This window comes from Ictalurus furcatus, chromosome 5 (assembly GCF_023375685.1).
Source record: "Ictalurus furcatus strain D&B chromosome 5, Billie_1.0, whole genome shotgun sequence".
In the NCBI taxonomy this organism is placed as follows: Eukaryota; Metazoa; Chordata; class Actinopteri; order Siluriformes; family Ictaluridae; genus Ictalurus; species Ictalurus furcatus.
Window position 1 is genome coordinate 22,710,094 of NC_071259.1, and position 17,242 is coordinate 22,727,335.

The following is a 17,242-nucleotide window of genomic DNA, read 5'->3' on the forward strand; positions in this document are numbered from 1 at the left end:
CCCTTCCTGAGACATCCTGAGTACATGTCCAAACCATCTTAATCGGTGGATCCTAATCTCCTGAGATATGTTGTTAGATCTTATCTTTTTGTACAGGTTGACATTAGAGATGGTATTGGGCCAGTAGATGTTGCAGATCTTCCTAATGCAACTGTTATGGAAGGCGTCTAACTTGCTCATGCCTACTTTCACTATTCTCCAACATTCGGAGCCATACAGAAGCACTGATTTAACATTGCTGTTAAATTTTTATTTTTGTTCGGAGGCTTAGCTGTTTAGACTTCCAAATGGTTCTGAGTCTGCTAAAAGCTCCTCTTGCTTTATTTATTCGGGCCTTGATGTCTTTTTGGGGCTCCGTTATCAGTGCTAATGATGCTGCCAAGATATGTGAAATCGTTTACATCCTCGATTGGCTCTCCCTCAGTGGTGACTGCGTCAGAGACAGGAGCATTGATATGCATGGCCTGTGTTCACCAAGTCACTCCATACTTGCATAAAGTTAAACTTTTCTCAACTTTGGGACACGCCCACATCTAGTCGCCAGCACTCACTGTCGCTCGTGTTGCCAGAAGTCCCCAGCTGTCATTCAAAATGAATGGTCTCTTGTCGCTTTGTCCCTGTGAGTCACTGCATGTGTGAACGTAGCTTAACATTTACCTCAGGTGATTAGACTAAAATGCTGAGAACTAATTTCACATTGTAAAATTGCAATTCTTTATAATTTGGTAGTAATTTTATATATATATATATATATATATATATATATATATATATATATATATATATATATATATATATATACATATTTCCCATTAGTAGATTAGGTTATAAATGTACAGGTAGGTTCAGTGTCTTTCAGTGGAATTGGAATGAAAAGTAAGATTATCTGCCTTTTCATTTTGGTGCTTACCAGACTTCAAAAGGCTAATACTTCGTATACATCATATTTAAGTTCAAGAAAGTATGTACTTTTCCCAGGCTGCCACACATTAATATATAGTGTATGTATATACTGTTATCTGATCTGACAATATTTTCAGTAGAAACCCATTTTAAAAAAAGGCTTGTACAGTATGTATTATGAAATACCTTGCTGTTTTTATTGTTTATAATGTAATTAAAATTAAAACCTGTAATATCTGGTTTGTGTAGCAGTCTCTCTTTCTGGCCTTCTCTCTCTCTCTCACTCTCTCTCTGTGTGTCTGTGTATCTGTGTGCGTGTGTGTGTGTGTGTGTGTTTCTCTGTAGTTTTGAATGGCAGTATGTAGGCCTGACTCTAGGCCTCAGGCACTGGTGGACTGCAGCTGTATAAATTCTCCTTTGTGCCGGATGAGCAGTGTGACTGGCCTGGCTTGTAGTTTGGTAATGGGATTAGCTTAGCCATCTTCTCTCAGTGTGTTCATGTATGAATGGTCCTGCACAGCAACACAGCCACAAATCAAAAACAGCTCTGTGTTAAAGCATATGATGAATGCTAATGAAGATCCTTCATATCTTTTATGGAAGCACTACAATCAGCTCTTGTTGTGGCCGATGGTAACGCTTTGTTTTGTCTGAGATATAAACATCTGAATTGAACAGCTGGAAGTAAAGAGCAGCAGTCGCTGAATGTGAGGGAAACGTTGGCATTCTTTTCTACAAAGCACCCACAACAAACACACTGGCGCACTGCTAGTGTACCTGAGGAAAGCTAATTCACACTGTGTTTACTGGCCTCCTTTACATAATAGGGTTAACCACATGAGCGTACAAACACACAGTCACATAATATCGCAGATGCTCAAGCCTCCAACTCTTTTCTCCATATTGAATTTTTATTCCAGCTTGTTGATAGAGGACTGAACTAACTTCTTGTAAATGAGAAAGTATTTCCAGCCCAGAGTCTCTGTGCGGAGTAATTCTGTAAAGGGGGGGGGGGGGGGTGAGCAAAAACCAAAAACAGTGTATATTCCCACAGAAGCCTGTGCAGCCCACTACTGCGCTGAGCATTTACTCTTATTTGTTAAAAACCCAATTTGTTACATCTTAAGCACTACACTGTTTTCTCCAAACACTTGATGATTAATATGGCCTGTAACCGGTGAAGACCCCTCTGAGGAAATATGCAGATAGGACTAGAATTAAAGATTCAAAGAGAGTTTGTCTCTTTTATGATTGCTTTTTACACTCTCTTTCACTTTCTTTCTTCTTCATGCACACACATCTACACATACACACTGTTAAAATCAGCCATTGATTTTCCCTCTTCTTATTACGCATCGAGTTATCTGTCAGTGAACTGTCTCACCAAATGCCATTTTTCCTTCAGTGCATGAAGGCTGGACCTCTCAAGAGCTATTTATTTTGGTTAAGAAGTGAGTGATGCAGTGTTGATTACAGCTCATCATAGTCTGACTTTGGAGTCAGGCACCATAAAATTAAAACTGAAATCAATGGTGTATCCATATCTGTTCCTCTCAAGCTGAACATAGATGTGTAGCCTTGAGCCCTGTATTCCTCGTTTGACTGGAAGTATCTGCAGAGTTCCTGATAGACCATGGACAGCAGCTCACTGTAGCACACGCTCTCCATGGTCCTGAGATGTCAAGCCACTTTTCATCAGGCTGAGAGCAAATATGTGTTACACCGTAGCTCCATTTACGGAACTTTAGTTTCAGTTTTTGATCATGCTGCGAGGGATGTTTTAACTGAATCTCTGTAATCCCTCGGGATATCACACATCTCTCTAATGTTGGATTTATTTCAAATGCAGATTTTCACTTGAGACTTAGAACACAAGTATAGATTTTTTGTTTTCAGACTAGCCACTAGTTCAAAATTTAGCTTAAAGCAGGCTTAATGTGTTCTGCAAGAGTTTTCCATAATTAAATCGGTTAGCCATTTTTTTAATCAAATGATTTAAAATCTATTTTTGTATTGCAGTTTGTTGGTCACTGGCACACAGTGCTGTGAAAAGGTATTTCTTCTGTTTTTGTGTACATCTCGTACTAAATAGTTTTAGATCTTCAAACGAAATACAACATAAAACAAAGGCAACCTGAGTAAACACACAACGCAGTTTTTTAATTAATTAATTCATTTTTTTATTGAGGCAAAAAAGTTATCCAACACCTATCACCCATGTGTAAAACTAACTGCCCCCTTAAACTTGAAACCTGTTATTGCAAGTTGCCACCACCATGCTTTACAAATACATTTTCACACAGGTGGTATTGGATAACCTTTTTTGCTTCAATAATTAACATTATCATTTCAAAACTGTATTTTGTGTTTACAGGTTCAGGTTGCCTTTGTTTTATCTTAGATTTTGTTTTAATTTCTGAAACAGTTTAGTATGAGATATACACAAAAACAGAAGAAATCAGCAAATACTTTATCACAGCATTCTGTTAGCCATTATTTGATGCCAGGAGCAGTTTAAATGGTTAATGTGTCAGAATGTCATGTGCTGAATTACAGGGCACATCTGTGTGGAGCAGCTGTGGTCACCATTCCACTGTTTTTCAGTGCTGCATCCACAGCTGGCCATGTTTCCTCACATTGCTCCTACAGGGGTCTCTCTCTCTCTCTCTCTCTCTCTCACTCTCTGCCACCTCTTTGTCTTTCATCTCACATTCATGCTCCATTGTAATCTTTTCTCTTTTTTTGCCATTATTTTGCTCTCACTTTCTTTCTTACTCTCTTAGTTTCTATTCTAGGGACTGGTTGATAAACGATCCATCTGTCCATTTGACTCAGAATTGTATGAAAATTACATGTGAATGTAATGTTCCTTTTGGTGTGAAATGTGTTTCGCTCAACTCTGCTTTGGACGCAGGCTGTGGGGATGCGTTCTCACTGCTGAAAGTTACAATCTCATTCAGGTTTAGATATGAAAGGGAATGTAGAATAGCAATACATCTTAGTCCTGGAGAACTTGCCCTGGAGGTTTTAGACTCTGCAACCTATTTCATTAATCCGTATACCTCATTTTAAACAGCACACACACACACACACTGACTGTGCTGCTTTCAATTTATCGATCCTGGCATATTATGCCCAAGACTTAATTCAATTTTGTGTCATATTTGAGTTACACAGGAGCATATCCATTTCATTTGGTTATGTTTAAAAGGTCATTCATTGACCTTCGTCATAGTTGTCTGATAATCTATATGTGTCTGTAACCGTCAGCTCTGCTCATGTTCCCAGATTTCTGCCTTCAGCTGGGAACATGATCTGACCAGTGCCAATATTCATTACTCTAAATAAATAGTGATAACAAACCTTTTTGGTTGAAACTATAAATGTACGTCACTTTTCCGTACTGTACTGATTCTCATGAACTTTCTTTCACAGGTATATACAAACATAGATTGTGTGAAAGTCAGTGGTGTTGAGCAGTTTCAGAAGTTGGGCACTTGTGTAAGTGTAAGTTGTGCTGTGTGTGTATGTGTAAATGAGGAGTTTGATGTGTGGTGGCTATTCGGTTATGTGCTGACAGAAGGGGTGAGCTCTGCTTGTCTCGGCTCTGAGTATGTGGTGGTTGCCCCATCTGTCGGTAATTAGCTCTGAGCTACCTGGCGCCGCATGGTGAGTTCCACACTCAGTGCCCGGGATGTGGACATCACTTCTCCCTCCTTCATCACCTGACCAACTGTCCTCTGCTGATCCATCTTTTCAGCTCGATGAGTTGATGCTTTGTAAGGTGAGATAAGGAGAGCTCCAATAAGGAGCGTAGCAGCTTTGAACTGGCTTCAGATCTGTCAGAGTGTTTAGTGCATTTAGAAGGTTTAGTTTTCATTCATTCAGTATCCTCATATTAGAGGTGAATGTAATGTTGTACTTTCACTGATAGCTGAATGCCTTTGACACTTTGCTTTGGTTAAAGCTAATCTTTGTGGGATATATGGGGTTTGGCATCTGTTGCAGATTGATCCTCTTGTGCTAGTCTTATATTCAGTATCTATAAATATAAAAGTATATATAATTTTTTTTTTTTTTTTGACATTTCACATGTGTTTGGGGTGTTTATTGCTCTTACCGAAATGAGAAAACACCTTTTTGGTGTTTGTTTTTGTTTATTTGTTTATGGTTGCTATGTTGAGACGCATGTCTTGCTGAAGGCTTGTTATTTCACGATCTGCTACCAAAGCTGTCTCAGTTATCACCTGAGTGGCCGCCAAGATTCTCTGCAGCCTTCATCCATCCCATCTAGCTTCTCAATGTGTGTGTGTGTGTGTGTGTGTCTGTGTGTGTGTGTGTGTGTGTGTGTGTGTGTTATTTCGTTCTACTGAAAGTCGATATAAACAGTATGGAGGACCAAACCTGCAGAAATTTAAAATAAATAAATACATTTTATAGAATAAATTCATATAGATAGATAGATAGATAGAGAGAGATGTATGTAGATAGATAGATAGATAGATAGATAGATAAAATAAATGTAATAATAGGAAAATAAATAAAGGAATAAATGACAAAACAAATATAATTAATTATAAACTAAATTTAATCCTAATTTTTTTGTATTACATTTTTTCCTTCATTTATTATTTTTTAAATGTATTTTTATAAATAATTAACTGTTATTTATTTATTATTTTATTATATTTTTCCATTTCTTTTTTATATTTATTTGTTTATGTGTTACTTTATTTTTTATATTTATTCCTGCATGTATTTATTTACGTATTTATTTACTTATAGATTTATTTATTTTCACTTTTCCATGTGCAATATGGAAATGAGGGAGGCGGTCTTTGCGTAGCTCCAGTGCATCATATATTGAGAGGTCACATATAAGCGCCAGGTCTAAGAGAATAAATCACAAATTCATTATTATCCACACAACACAAACAGAAATGAACACTAATCCATTTGAAAGCTAAAAAGGCTATAAGGCTACTAGGAGCTGGATGGTTCTGGTTTCCAGCAGTTTTTTGACCCGGTGAGAGATAAGTTTCAATAGTACTTATCGGAAGTAAATAAGATGGACGTCGGACCGTAGCACCCTCTGACTCGCACAGATTTCGAATATGCAGGGGAATATTTTGCCGAAGGCCTAACAATTCAGGCTGTACTTCGACATTCATATGGGTATACAGCTCTCCTAAAACATCAGTAAGTACCGCCTACTCTGAATAGCACATAGACATTTGATGCGTGGTTATCCATTTCATTTACTAAGTTGCACAACTCCCTTGCTATTTGTGAAGCATCCGCCATAGTTTACACGAGAGGTACGACCTGAAGTCACTCCAAAACAAGTGAAGAGTAACCGAGCACACACTTCAATCTATGATGTACCAATGGTAAGCAAGACCAACCCACCTGATTATCATACGAGACAGAAATGTAAGAAATACAGAAAGAAATACATTTTTTTAAAAAATAAATAAATATGGAAATAAATGCATGTGGGATGAAATAAATATAAAAATAAATGAATGCATAAATAAATAAATGGAAAAATAAATACAGAAAATAATAAATGAAGGAAAAAAATAATACAACAATTAATTTAGGATTAAATTTAATTAAAATTGATTTATATTTGTTTTATCAATTCCTTTTTTATTTTCCTATTATTACATTTATTTATTTATCTATCTATTCATTTATATATTTATTTATTTTTCTATTTTTTCTATTTCTGCAGCTTTGGTCCTCCATTGAACAGTGTGTCTTCAAGGTGAAGCTACTGATGATTACATTTCTAATCATGGAGACATAAATAAATGTTTGTTGTGTTTATAGATGTATGTGGCTTAAACTGCTGGATCTTTCTGAGGTGCAGATGTTCCCATGTTCTACAAATGCAAAAAAGTCATTTTCTTGCTCTCTGTGTCCCTGTCTACAGGTAATTTGGGGCGTGTAGACTACATCAGTGAGTTTGAGTTTGACCTCTTCATCCGACCCGACACATGCAATCCTCGCTTCAGAGTCTGGTTTAACTTTACCGTGGAGCATGTCCGGGAGACACAGGTAAGACCTAACAGAGACTCACCCGAATACTGCAGGGTATCTCAGACGTCCAGCATCATAGGAGGAAAAAAAAAGACAAACAAAAGCTATTATTTATAGAACTTACTCAATATGTTCTCTTTGACTTTGATTTCCTATGAGTAGAATTGTTTAGATATGTTCTTCCTTAGGCAGATACATCATGGTCTGTAAAAATATATAAAGATACATTACAACAGTATGATGCTATTGGGACACCCTGTACAACCCTAACACAGTTGAGCGTATAAGTCATGAATAAAGTCTGCAACTGTGTGTACAGTTGTGCATCATAAGTTTACATATGCCTTGCAGAATTTGCAAGGTATATAAGCGGGATCATAAAAATTGCATTTTGTTTTTATTTAGTCCTGCCCTGAATAAGCTATTTCACATTACAGATGTTTCCATATAATCCACAATACACAATAATAACTGAATTTACACAAATGAACCAGTTCACATACCCTTAATTCTTAATACTTTGGTGTTGTTACCTGGATGATCACCAATGTTTTTCTGTTTTGAGATAGTTGTTCATGAATCTCTTATTTGTCCTGAGCAGTTAAACTGCCCACTGTTCTTCAGAAAAATCCTCCATGTCCTGTACATTCTTTGGTTTTCCAGCATCTTCTCCATATTTGACCCCTTTCCAACAGTGGCTTTATGATGTTGAGATCCATCTTTTCACACTGAGGACAACTGAGGGACTCATACACAACTATTACATAAGGTGCAAACATTCACCGATGCCCAAGAAGGCAAGACATTTCATTACGTTAATAGCCAGGGGGGTTTAAACTTTTTAAAAGGATGATCAGTGTAAATTGTTATTATTTTGTCTTCTGGGAAACATGTAAATATCTTATGTAGCTTCTGAAGGTCAGTACTAATGGAAAAAAAAAAGTGATGAATCAGTGTCTAATCAGGGTGAACAAACCCTGACCTGTTGTGATGTAAAAACCTGGACCTGTACAGGAAGTTTTCATTTTTCCTATTATCAGACTTATTAGGTTTGGTTCTACTTCCTTATGTTGCAGAACTAGTCGAGTTTTCATTTTTGCTCATTTCTTAGTTGAGTACTAATACCAAAGTGGTCACCCCGTGTAGCTCCTGCAATGTCCATTTTTATATCTGAAAATGTCTCAACTTTTCCTTTTTGTAAAGGGGTCTTACTATCCTCTACTTACTCGCACAGGTAACAAAAAACCAAAACATGACACTTTCACTTAGGCAGCTAAGCCACTTTATTGACTTTTTTTTTCCAACTGAAACTGATGTTTCCACTCATTTCTACAGAGTATTTAAATATGTCTTGCCACTTCTGTTGTCACTTTTAAACCGTTTTGAAAGTCACGTAAGATTAAATGACACAACGGATGATGTCTGCTTGTTATTACCATATTGATGATATGACAAAAGATTCTCAAACCTCTGCACTTGTGTGACCTACTCTCTTTCCCCTTGGTGCCAAAGGCAGACAGTCTGTGGCCTAATGAAATTTATTATATGCCCAAATGCTGACAAGAATTCTCAAAAGATATTCTGGCTGAAGTCATCTTGAGTTTGTACTTGAATCAACATAAATCATAAAGCACACGAAAAATCACATTTTATACAACCCCAATTCCAAAAAAGTTGGGAAGCTGTGTAAAATGTAAATAAAAACAGAATGCAAGGATTTGCAAATCTCATAAACTAGAGATGCACCGATACTACATTTCTCTGCCGATACCGATAACCGATTATTCAGAGTGATATTAATTGCCCTTAAGTGATATTAAGAGACTCTGCTTCTCTAAGATATTCTTTTTATACCCAATCTTGCGACTCACCTGTTGCCAATGAACCCAATTAGTTGCAAAATCTTCCACCAGCTGTTTCTTTTTAGTAACACTTACTTTTCCAGCCTTTTGTTGCCCCGTCCCAACTTTTTTGAGACATGTTGCTGCCATGAAATTCAAAATTACCTTATTTTTTTTTCTTAAAATGGTATAATTCCTCACTTTAAACATTTGATATGTTTTCTATGTTCTGTTGTGAATAACATATGGGTTTATGAGATGTGCAAATCATTGCATTCTGTGTTTATTTACATTTATTTGCATTTTACACAGTGTCCCAACTTTTTTGGAATTAGGGTTGTACAATGAGATTGACACAAACTGAGACTGAGAGGTTTAAGTATATGTCTTTATATAAATGCGTTTCACATCAATAGTGACTATTGTGAATATATACTGCAAGGTCTTTCTTCTGTGTCAGTTACCAGTAAAATGGGCCAATCCCCTTTTTTTTGCGTCTGTCTAGTTTAAAGTCCAGCTTATCAATCAGCTTGGTAAACTAAACCTTGATGTCGAGCTCGAGGACTATCACACTCTATTTTCTCCTCTTTTTCTGCTTCTTTGTCACTGTGTGGACAGGCGATATCCAGTGCCAAGCTCAGAGAGCTGCGATTGGTGGGGAGCATTAGTCACATGCCACAGTGATATGTGGTGATAGAGGTTGACCGTCAGGGAAGAGGCTGGGCAGGGCTGGGCTCGGTTGGACTGTGTTTTCTTTTATTAGCACTGATTGGAGCTTCATCAGCTGTGCCATTCCTGATTAATGCTAAGAGTCAAACACACAGAGCGGGATCAACTGGAAAGCTGCTGGATGAATCTTTCTATACTCCAGGCAGCTGTAGTTCCTGATCGTAGGTATCTTGAAGAAAGGACATGTCGTAAGAAGGATAGAGGTGTAGCGCAGAGGAGAGACAGCGGCAGAAACAGGGAGTAGATGAAAATGTGGGATGCTGTAGCTGTCTCCTGTAGCCTGGACCTATATCGGCACATCTCTCTGCAGTGCTGTAGTCAGCGCTAATCAAATTTTATGGTTAAGAGATGAATGGGAGGTCTTCGCTAGGAGACTGATCGATTTTAAGGCCAGATAGGGTTCTGCATCCTGCGCCAACAGGATATTTGCTGCTGTGGCAAAAAAAATGGAAAAAAACAGCAAGGGGAGAGAAAACACACATACACACACACACACACACACACACACACACACACACACTCACTACATAGGCTACAGGTGAAACATGTACACTGTTAGTTTTGGAGCAGCTTTGTTGATGCTGCCCACATTCCCCTCCCTCCTGTAGCTTTCTTCTTTGTAATCTCACTTCTGTCATTCCAATTTCCGTTTAAAATGAGGACTAGTGTAAATGTAATCTACTTTGGAAGGTAGACTGAGTTGCAGGGTGGTGATTGTAAGGATGTCTATAAATGTGCATGTATTAGTGATCCATAAAGCACATGTATATTTGTGATCAGATATCGTGACAGGACAATAAAAACACACCGGCTAAATAATAACGCGGGTAAATGAATAGATATCTGTATATGTGTAAGTGTTCATGGTTATACGTGAAAAAGCTCTGCGCTATAGAGATATCAGGACCGGTGCAGCGGAGTCCGAGTGTTTTATCCCTCTAAGCTTGCCAACTCCCAACTCTGCGCCAAGAACAGGGGAATAGGAAACAGTAAAAGCCCGTGATATTGGAACTGAGATGACCATTTTGAAGGGATGTAAGCTGGTGAAACAGATTTGGTCTGCCTCAATCAGCTTAGCAGCTTTGTGGAAATTGGCTGCGGCATAACATTTTTATGATAGAAGGATGCCACCACCCCAAACCCCCCCTGAACCAACCTCTCCCCCCAACAAAGGAAAAAAAAGTGTTACCTCAGAACCTCTGTACTTTTTTTTTTTTTTTAGAAAAGGAGGGTAGGACATGTGGGTTAATTGCTCTGCAGCTGTTTAGAGGTGCATTTGAGACCATGATCCATGTGTTTTACTGCCCCTGTGCTATAAGAATAAATAAAGGAGCAGACTCAGATAGGAGAGAAGAATAAGGATTTAGATTTCATGAGCAGGAACATAAGAGTTTTCGTAAGGAGGGTGTGTGTAAGCCAAGGCGCATTGAAGCTCTTCTGGTAGATCTCAAGGAAGAGGGTTGGTGAACACTGTTGTAGGTTAATCAGCTTCTCATTATGTCTAATTCATAATAAAGTAGGCTCAGTGCTGGTAGAAGATACCACAGCTAATGGATAACTTTGAACTGATATATCATTTTCCAACTTTTTTTCAAAATAAATTTTTAAAATATTTTTATTTTGTGTGCCAATTGTAATACCCATTTCAAAGCCAAATGCTGATAAAATGGCAAGTAGGCATGAAGCGCAATTGCCTGTATCAGTATCTGTATGTGTAGTTCTTCAATTATTAATCTTCAATTATTTTTAATAATTCCTTATTTATTTATATATATATATATATATATATATATATATATATATATATATATATATATATATATAATAGAGAGAGAGAGAGAGAGAGAGAGTTAGATAGATAGATAGATAGATAGATAGTGCTTTTTTTTTCTCAGAAACTCAAAGCGCTTTACGTAGTATGGGGAAGGGAATCTCATCAACCACCACCAGTGTGTAGCATCCACCTGGATGATGCAGCGGCAGCCATAGTGTGCCAGAACGCCCACCACACACCAGCTATTAGTGGAGAGGAGACAAGAGTGATGTAGCCAATTCAGAGATGGGGATTATTAGGGGGCCATGATAGAGAAGGGTCAATGGGGGAATTTCACCAGGACACCGGGTTATACCCCTACTCTGAAGTGTCCTGGGATTTTTACTGATCACAGAGAGTCAGGACCTCAGTTTAACGTCTCATCCAAAAGACGGTGCAGTTTCTACAGTATCGTGTCACGATACTGGGGCATTAGGCCCCACACAGACCACCCTGCTGGCCTCACTAATACCACTTCCAGCAGCAACCTTAGTTTTCCCCATGAGGTCTTCCATCCAGGTACTGGCCAGGCTCCACCCTGCTCAGCTTCAGTGGGAAACCAGGTGAGATATGGCTCTGGCAATATTTACATATTAATATTAATTGAAATAATTAATATTAATTGTAATTAATATTAATAAATATGAATTGGCAATATCACGCCTGAAGTGGGCGTGGCCTAAATGCCAGCTCTGTCAGCATTGTCTGTGAATGCTGGCTCTGACATTTTCTCAACCCCAGCTACATCACAGATAATCACTGGTCTTAATAGGAGATGTGTGGACTGTTTGTAAAGCCGCTCATTCGGTTATTCTGTTTACACCTGCCTGTAATATTTTCTAACGAATTTGGTTCTATTTTGCATAAAAATATAAACAAACTTGCAACTTAATTTAACCCCCAAATCCCTGACCAGGCAGTTACTAAGGATGAATAAATGATCTTTGTAAATGCATTGGGCAATGATGCACATTCACAGTAATGAAAGTGCTCTTTCATTTCATCATGCAAGTTTCATATGTAATCATTCACTCGCAGGAATGTTAAAAAAAAAAAAAAAAACCCATACTTTTTTCTTTTTTTTTTTGCTGTATTCTGCAGTATATCGGTCCTGATGCACACCTTCCACATATATCGGTGGGGAGCTCTATTTAAGGCTATAAAATGTCTGCCTTTAGCTCTTGGTCTTCAGTTAGGTTCTCTGCAGCCTCAGATGCTTGAGCAGCAGTAATACCTATTCTCGAATGATTGAGGATAAATGTAAATTTGGGCATATTAGGGGTTGTGTATACCTTCTAAAACAGCAATCCTATTTCAAAGGAAAGCAATAAACTGATTTCTGTAAGCATTTTATGTATGTGATATGTACTTGGTGCTATATAAAATATCAGTGATGATAGCATAGCAACAAGTATATATTCGCTCACTAATATCGGACTCACGCACACACACACACACACGCACACAGTTTTCTTTTATGTAGAAATTGATTTAGGCTTTGATGATATTTCTAATGGAAGTCTTTAAAGTTCCTTTTAGCCATTCTCTGTTTCTGAATACGAAGTCAATGCCTGCTTTTAGCTGACGCAAGTGTGTTGTATAAGGAATGGGTGTTTTGTAGCTGTAAAACGGGAGGAGATGGGTGAAAATTCCCCGGCCCGGCCGTGATTGCTGTAATGGATGAGATGCATATTGATTTTTCTGCTGGTGTCTGCTGGAGTTTGTGAGAGCCTGCATGTGTCCGTGTGTGTAGGTGGGATGGAGAGAGCAAGAGAGCAGAGTATTAGGGTGTGTTAATGTGTGTGTGTGTGTGTGTGTGTGTGTGTGAGCGAGTATGTGTATAAGTGAGAGAGATGGTTCCAGGAATGGGCGTGTCTGGTTTGCTCGTGGCGCTATGTTCTGGGAAGGCTGCTAGAGATTGTGCTGCGTAATATCAGCTCTTTGGCACAGCCCGGCCTCTGAGACTGCCTCTCCAAAGCTGCATAATGGCCTTTTATCAGCATGGCCAGTGTGAGTGCGCGCGCACACACACACACACACACACACACACACACACTGTGTATACTGACATTTAAGCCCGTCGGTGGACTTCAGAATGGACACGGCCACAATCAGGGTGGGGCTGCCAGAGCTTGCAGTTCTCTGGTGTGTAGCATAGATCAGATCAGTAGGAGGGTGTGCGTGTTTCTGTGGTGGCTTATGATGCTAGGAATACACACACACACACACACAGCTGTGTTTGTTAGCAATAACTGGAAAATAAATAAATGGAACAAAATGAATAAAACAAATGACCTGCTCCTGTTACTTTCTCCTCTCTTACTTGTTGTACTGTGTGCCTTCTGGCACCTGGTGTTTTCCCCTCTGCTTGTGTCTGTATGTGCTTGGCTTTTAGTGTCTCTCTTCGTTGTCTCCCTGGATCCTCCTGTTACAAGGGGATATCCACAGCCAGTGAAAGCTAAAGAACAGCTGTGCCACATCTGAAGGTCTGGCTCTGGTAAGGGAGCTTGGGGACTTTACCTGTAATTTAATGAGGTGCTCTCATCCAGGTCTCTGTCTTTACAATATCTGCTGTGGCTGCATCTACTAAGAACTGCTACACCTATGTAGAATCATGGATGAAACAAAATATGGGTTAGGTGTATTGTTTGCTATGTGTCCTACTGTATAAGACTGTAATACACGTTAGAGCATGAGCTTTACAGTGGATATAAAAAGTCTACACACATGTAAAAATGGCAGGCTTTTGTGATGTAAAAAAAATAAAATAAACCAAGATAAATCATGTCAAAGCTTTTTCTACCTTTATTGTGAAATATTAACCTATAAATTAAAGTTACAAACAATAAGAATCATTTGGGGGGGGGGTACCCTGGCAGCATAAGTGTGCACACCCTTTTATAATTGGGAATGTGGCAGTGTTCAGAAACAACCAATCACATCAAACTCATGCTAAATGCTAATTAGTATACACCTGCCATCAATTAAAGTGACTGAGTACCCCCCCCCCCCCCAAATAAAGTACAGCTGTTCCTATAGGATTTTCCTGACATGTTCTTGGTAACATCCAACTGGAAAAGCCATGGGCCACAAAGAGCTTACAAAGCAGATCTCATTGTTGAAAAATATCAGGAGGGTGTTGCAAAAAAAAAAAAAAATCCAAGGCATTGGATATATCATGGAACACTGTGAATACAATAATCAGCAAGTTGAGGAAATATGGCACGGCATTGACACTACTAAGAACAGGACATCCCTCTAAAATTGATGAGAAGATCAGGAGAAAACTGGTCAAGGAGGCTACCAAAAGGCCTACAGCAACATTAAAAGAATTACAGCAATTTCTGGCAAGTACTGGTTGCTCCCTACATGTGACAACAATCTCCCGAATTCTTCATTTTTCTGGGCTATGGGGTTATTAATAAATAAATAAATAATACATCCAAACTCCCAAAACCATGTGGAATAATGTGTTATGGTCTGATGAGACCAAAGATGAACTTTTTGGCCATAATACCAACAGATATGTTTGGCAAAAAAAAAGTTAAAAGGTTAATATTTCACAGTAAAGGTAGAAAAGGTTCTGACACGATTTATCTTGGTTTAATTTTTTATTTTACATGAAATAAACCTGCAATTTTAACAGGGGTGTGTAGACTTTTTATATCCACGGTAAATGTGGAATTTAGTTTATTACAATTAGCCGGATTTCTACATGAATTTAGTCTTCATAGTCGCAATAATGCAATTAATATCACACTGGTAATATGGAAAAAGCAATATGTTGTGTGTGTTGTTGGTCAAGAAGACTGATGACATAGTGTATTCATGCAAAATTCAGATGACTCCAAAAGCAATTACTTTTCCTCATGACTAGATTATATTCGATATATCCTTGATTAAATCAACAATTTTGCATTATTTAATAGGAGAAAAAAAAAAAGCAGCTGACTTCCAGTTTTTGTTTTTGATTTTTTCCTCCCCAGCCAATGCTAATGTAGCCGCACAAGCCGAGTGCTCTGTTGAGACAGAGCAGATTGCAGCCATATGATATGGCAGGCCCATTTATAGGGCAGCTGTAAATGTGGCTAATGTGGCTAATGTAGGATGATCTTGCCAGCCTGTTCTAGTATCTGCACAAACTTTTTTATCTAAAGAAAGCAACACGAATGGCCAAAGTGACTCATGTTCATACATGTGACCTGCATCTGGACTCCATGCAGAGAACACACACCGGCGCTGGCATTTACACACTCAACTAGAATTATCAACGCTTCATGTTATATCTGCATGCCACGCTGAGTGCTGGAACCCTCTATCATGTGGATTAAGGCCATTTATTAGAGGTGGGAATTTTCACTTATATCATGATTCGATTTGATTACGATTCAGGGGGTTAAGATTGATGAAAACAATTCTTGATGCATCTCCATTACTCGGGTTGTTGTGTCACTGTACAGCATTGGTGTAGCTGTATGTGAAGATAAGCCTGTATGGAATATTGTACATGGAAGAAAATGAAAGCCTTGGGTTTCTCAGATCTTTAGCAGTAAATGTTGCAATAGATTTTCTTTTTTTTTTTTTTTTTTTTTTGCCCTGTCAGAGTTGGGTGCCAGCTTTCATACAAGTGGCTGTTCAAGGGTTCTCTGGTTAACCACAACAGCCTGCGAATGCTGGTGAGCTTGCTCTGGGAAGAAACGCCTGCTGTGATTTCTCATATTTCATCTTGGCGTATCAGGTCTTTATCATCAAATTGCAAAGGTCTTATGAAGCTCTTTTTTTTTTTTTACCATCAGCCTTGCAGTATAATACCCAAAGTGTTCCAGAATGTCAGTTTTTTTTTAAAAAGAAGGTCCTGGATTCCCTTCTTGCGGCAAATATCCCTACTTACCTTCTCCCTCGACATCTGTCCTTCTGTCATATTTACCACATCTATATACTTGGATTAACATATCTTACCTGAGTTTCTGGGACCATGATGTGGCCTTGTGTCTCACTGGTGGATGGATTTGAAGAGAAGACAGGAGTGAGGGAGGCTTTTTTTTCATGAATCGTAAAGACTGTGTGCGTCTGCAGGTTCTTTTCTCAGCTGTGGGTCCAAGAATGAGGCTTTTGTGGGGTATAATAAATAATGATTGCATGATTACTACTGCGATGCAAATGAAACAACTGCTGCTATAATCAAATAGTCTTTTCATGCCGGCATACACTTTAAGCTGGGGGATACATACAATTCAAGTATTTGGAAGATAGTAGGACTACTCTGTGGGTGGTCTCTGTTCTCCATCACTTTTTATCTTTGCTGTAACCTGTTGTTTGCTCCATATGATAAGTCGGAGTAGAAAAGCTTCAAACTCTACACACATATACAGTAGCTCTGCAGTTTCCATCAGATTTATTACGCTAGGAGTCTGTGTGTGGTGTTTTATTAAGTGGGGATGAGATGCTGAACAGCACAGGCCAATGCTTTGATTCTGCTGTTGTTTCTGTATGGATGCTTGGTTTAATCAGCTACACGGCCCCCTCCCTCACTTGCTGCCGTTTGTTCATCTGCTCTAATTACTCTCCAAATTGTTCTCTTGATGTTTTTCCTGTGTTTATTTACAATGGGGGGTGGCAGAGATGGCTGTGGCTTGGTGGAGAGATGCACAGCTGTTGGAGTGAACTGTTATTTGCTGTCCACAGACTCCGAGCCAATACTTACCAGTTCTCAAAGCTGCATGGAACTAAACCAAGCAAAAACGAGCGACTCCACAGGTGCTTTGAGTTTAAAATTCCAATAGAAACCTAGTTGCATGTATAGTTGCATGGTTTTTGTAAACAGTTTTCGACAAAGCAGAGCTATAGCATGCTGTCGTACATTGAACCTGTGGTTTTAAACTGCATTGAATAGCTGTATCCTTTGTAGTAA

General features: G+C 38.6%; 1 protein-coding gene across 1 annotated transcript in view; it reads left to right on the forward strand.

Annotated features, from left to right (window-relative positions):
* Positions 1–17,242, forward strand: part of agbl4 (AGBL carboxypeptidase 4) — a 366,689-nt gene that overhangs the window by 26,193 nt on the left and 323,254 nt on the right. Inside the window, exon 3 of the mRNA XM_053625311.1 lies at positions 6,842–6,966. Within this exon, the coding sequence (XP_053481286.1) occupies positions 6,842–6,966 (125 nt within the window). The remainder of the gene's footprint in view (positions 1–6,841; positions 6,967–17,242) is intronic.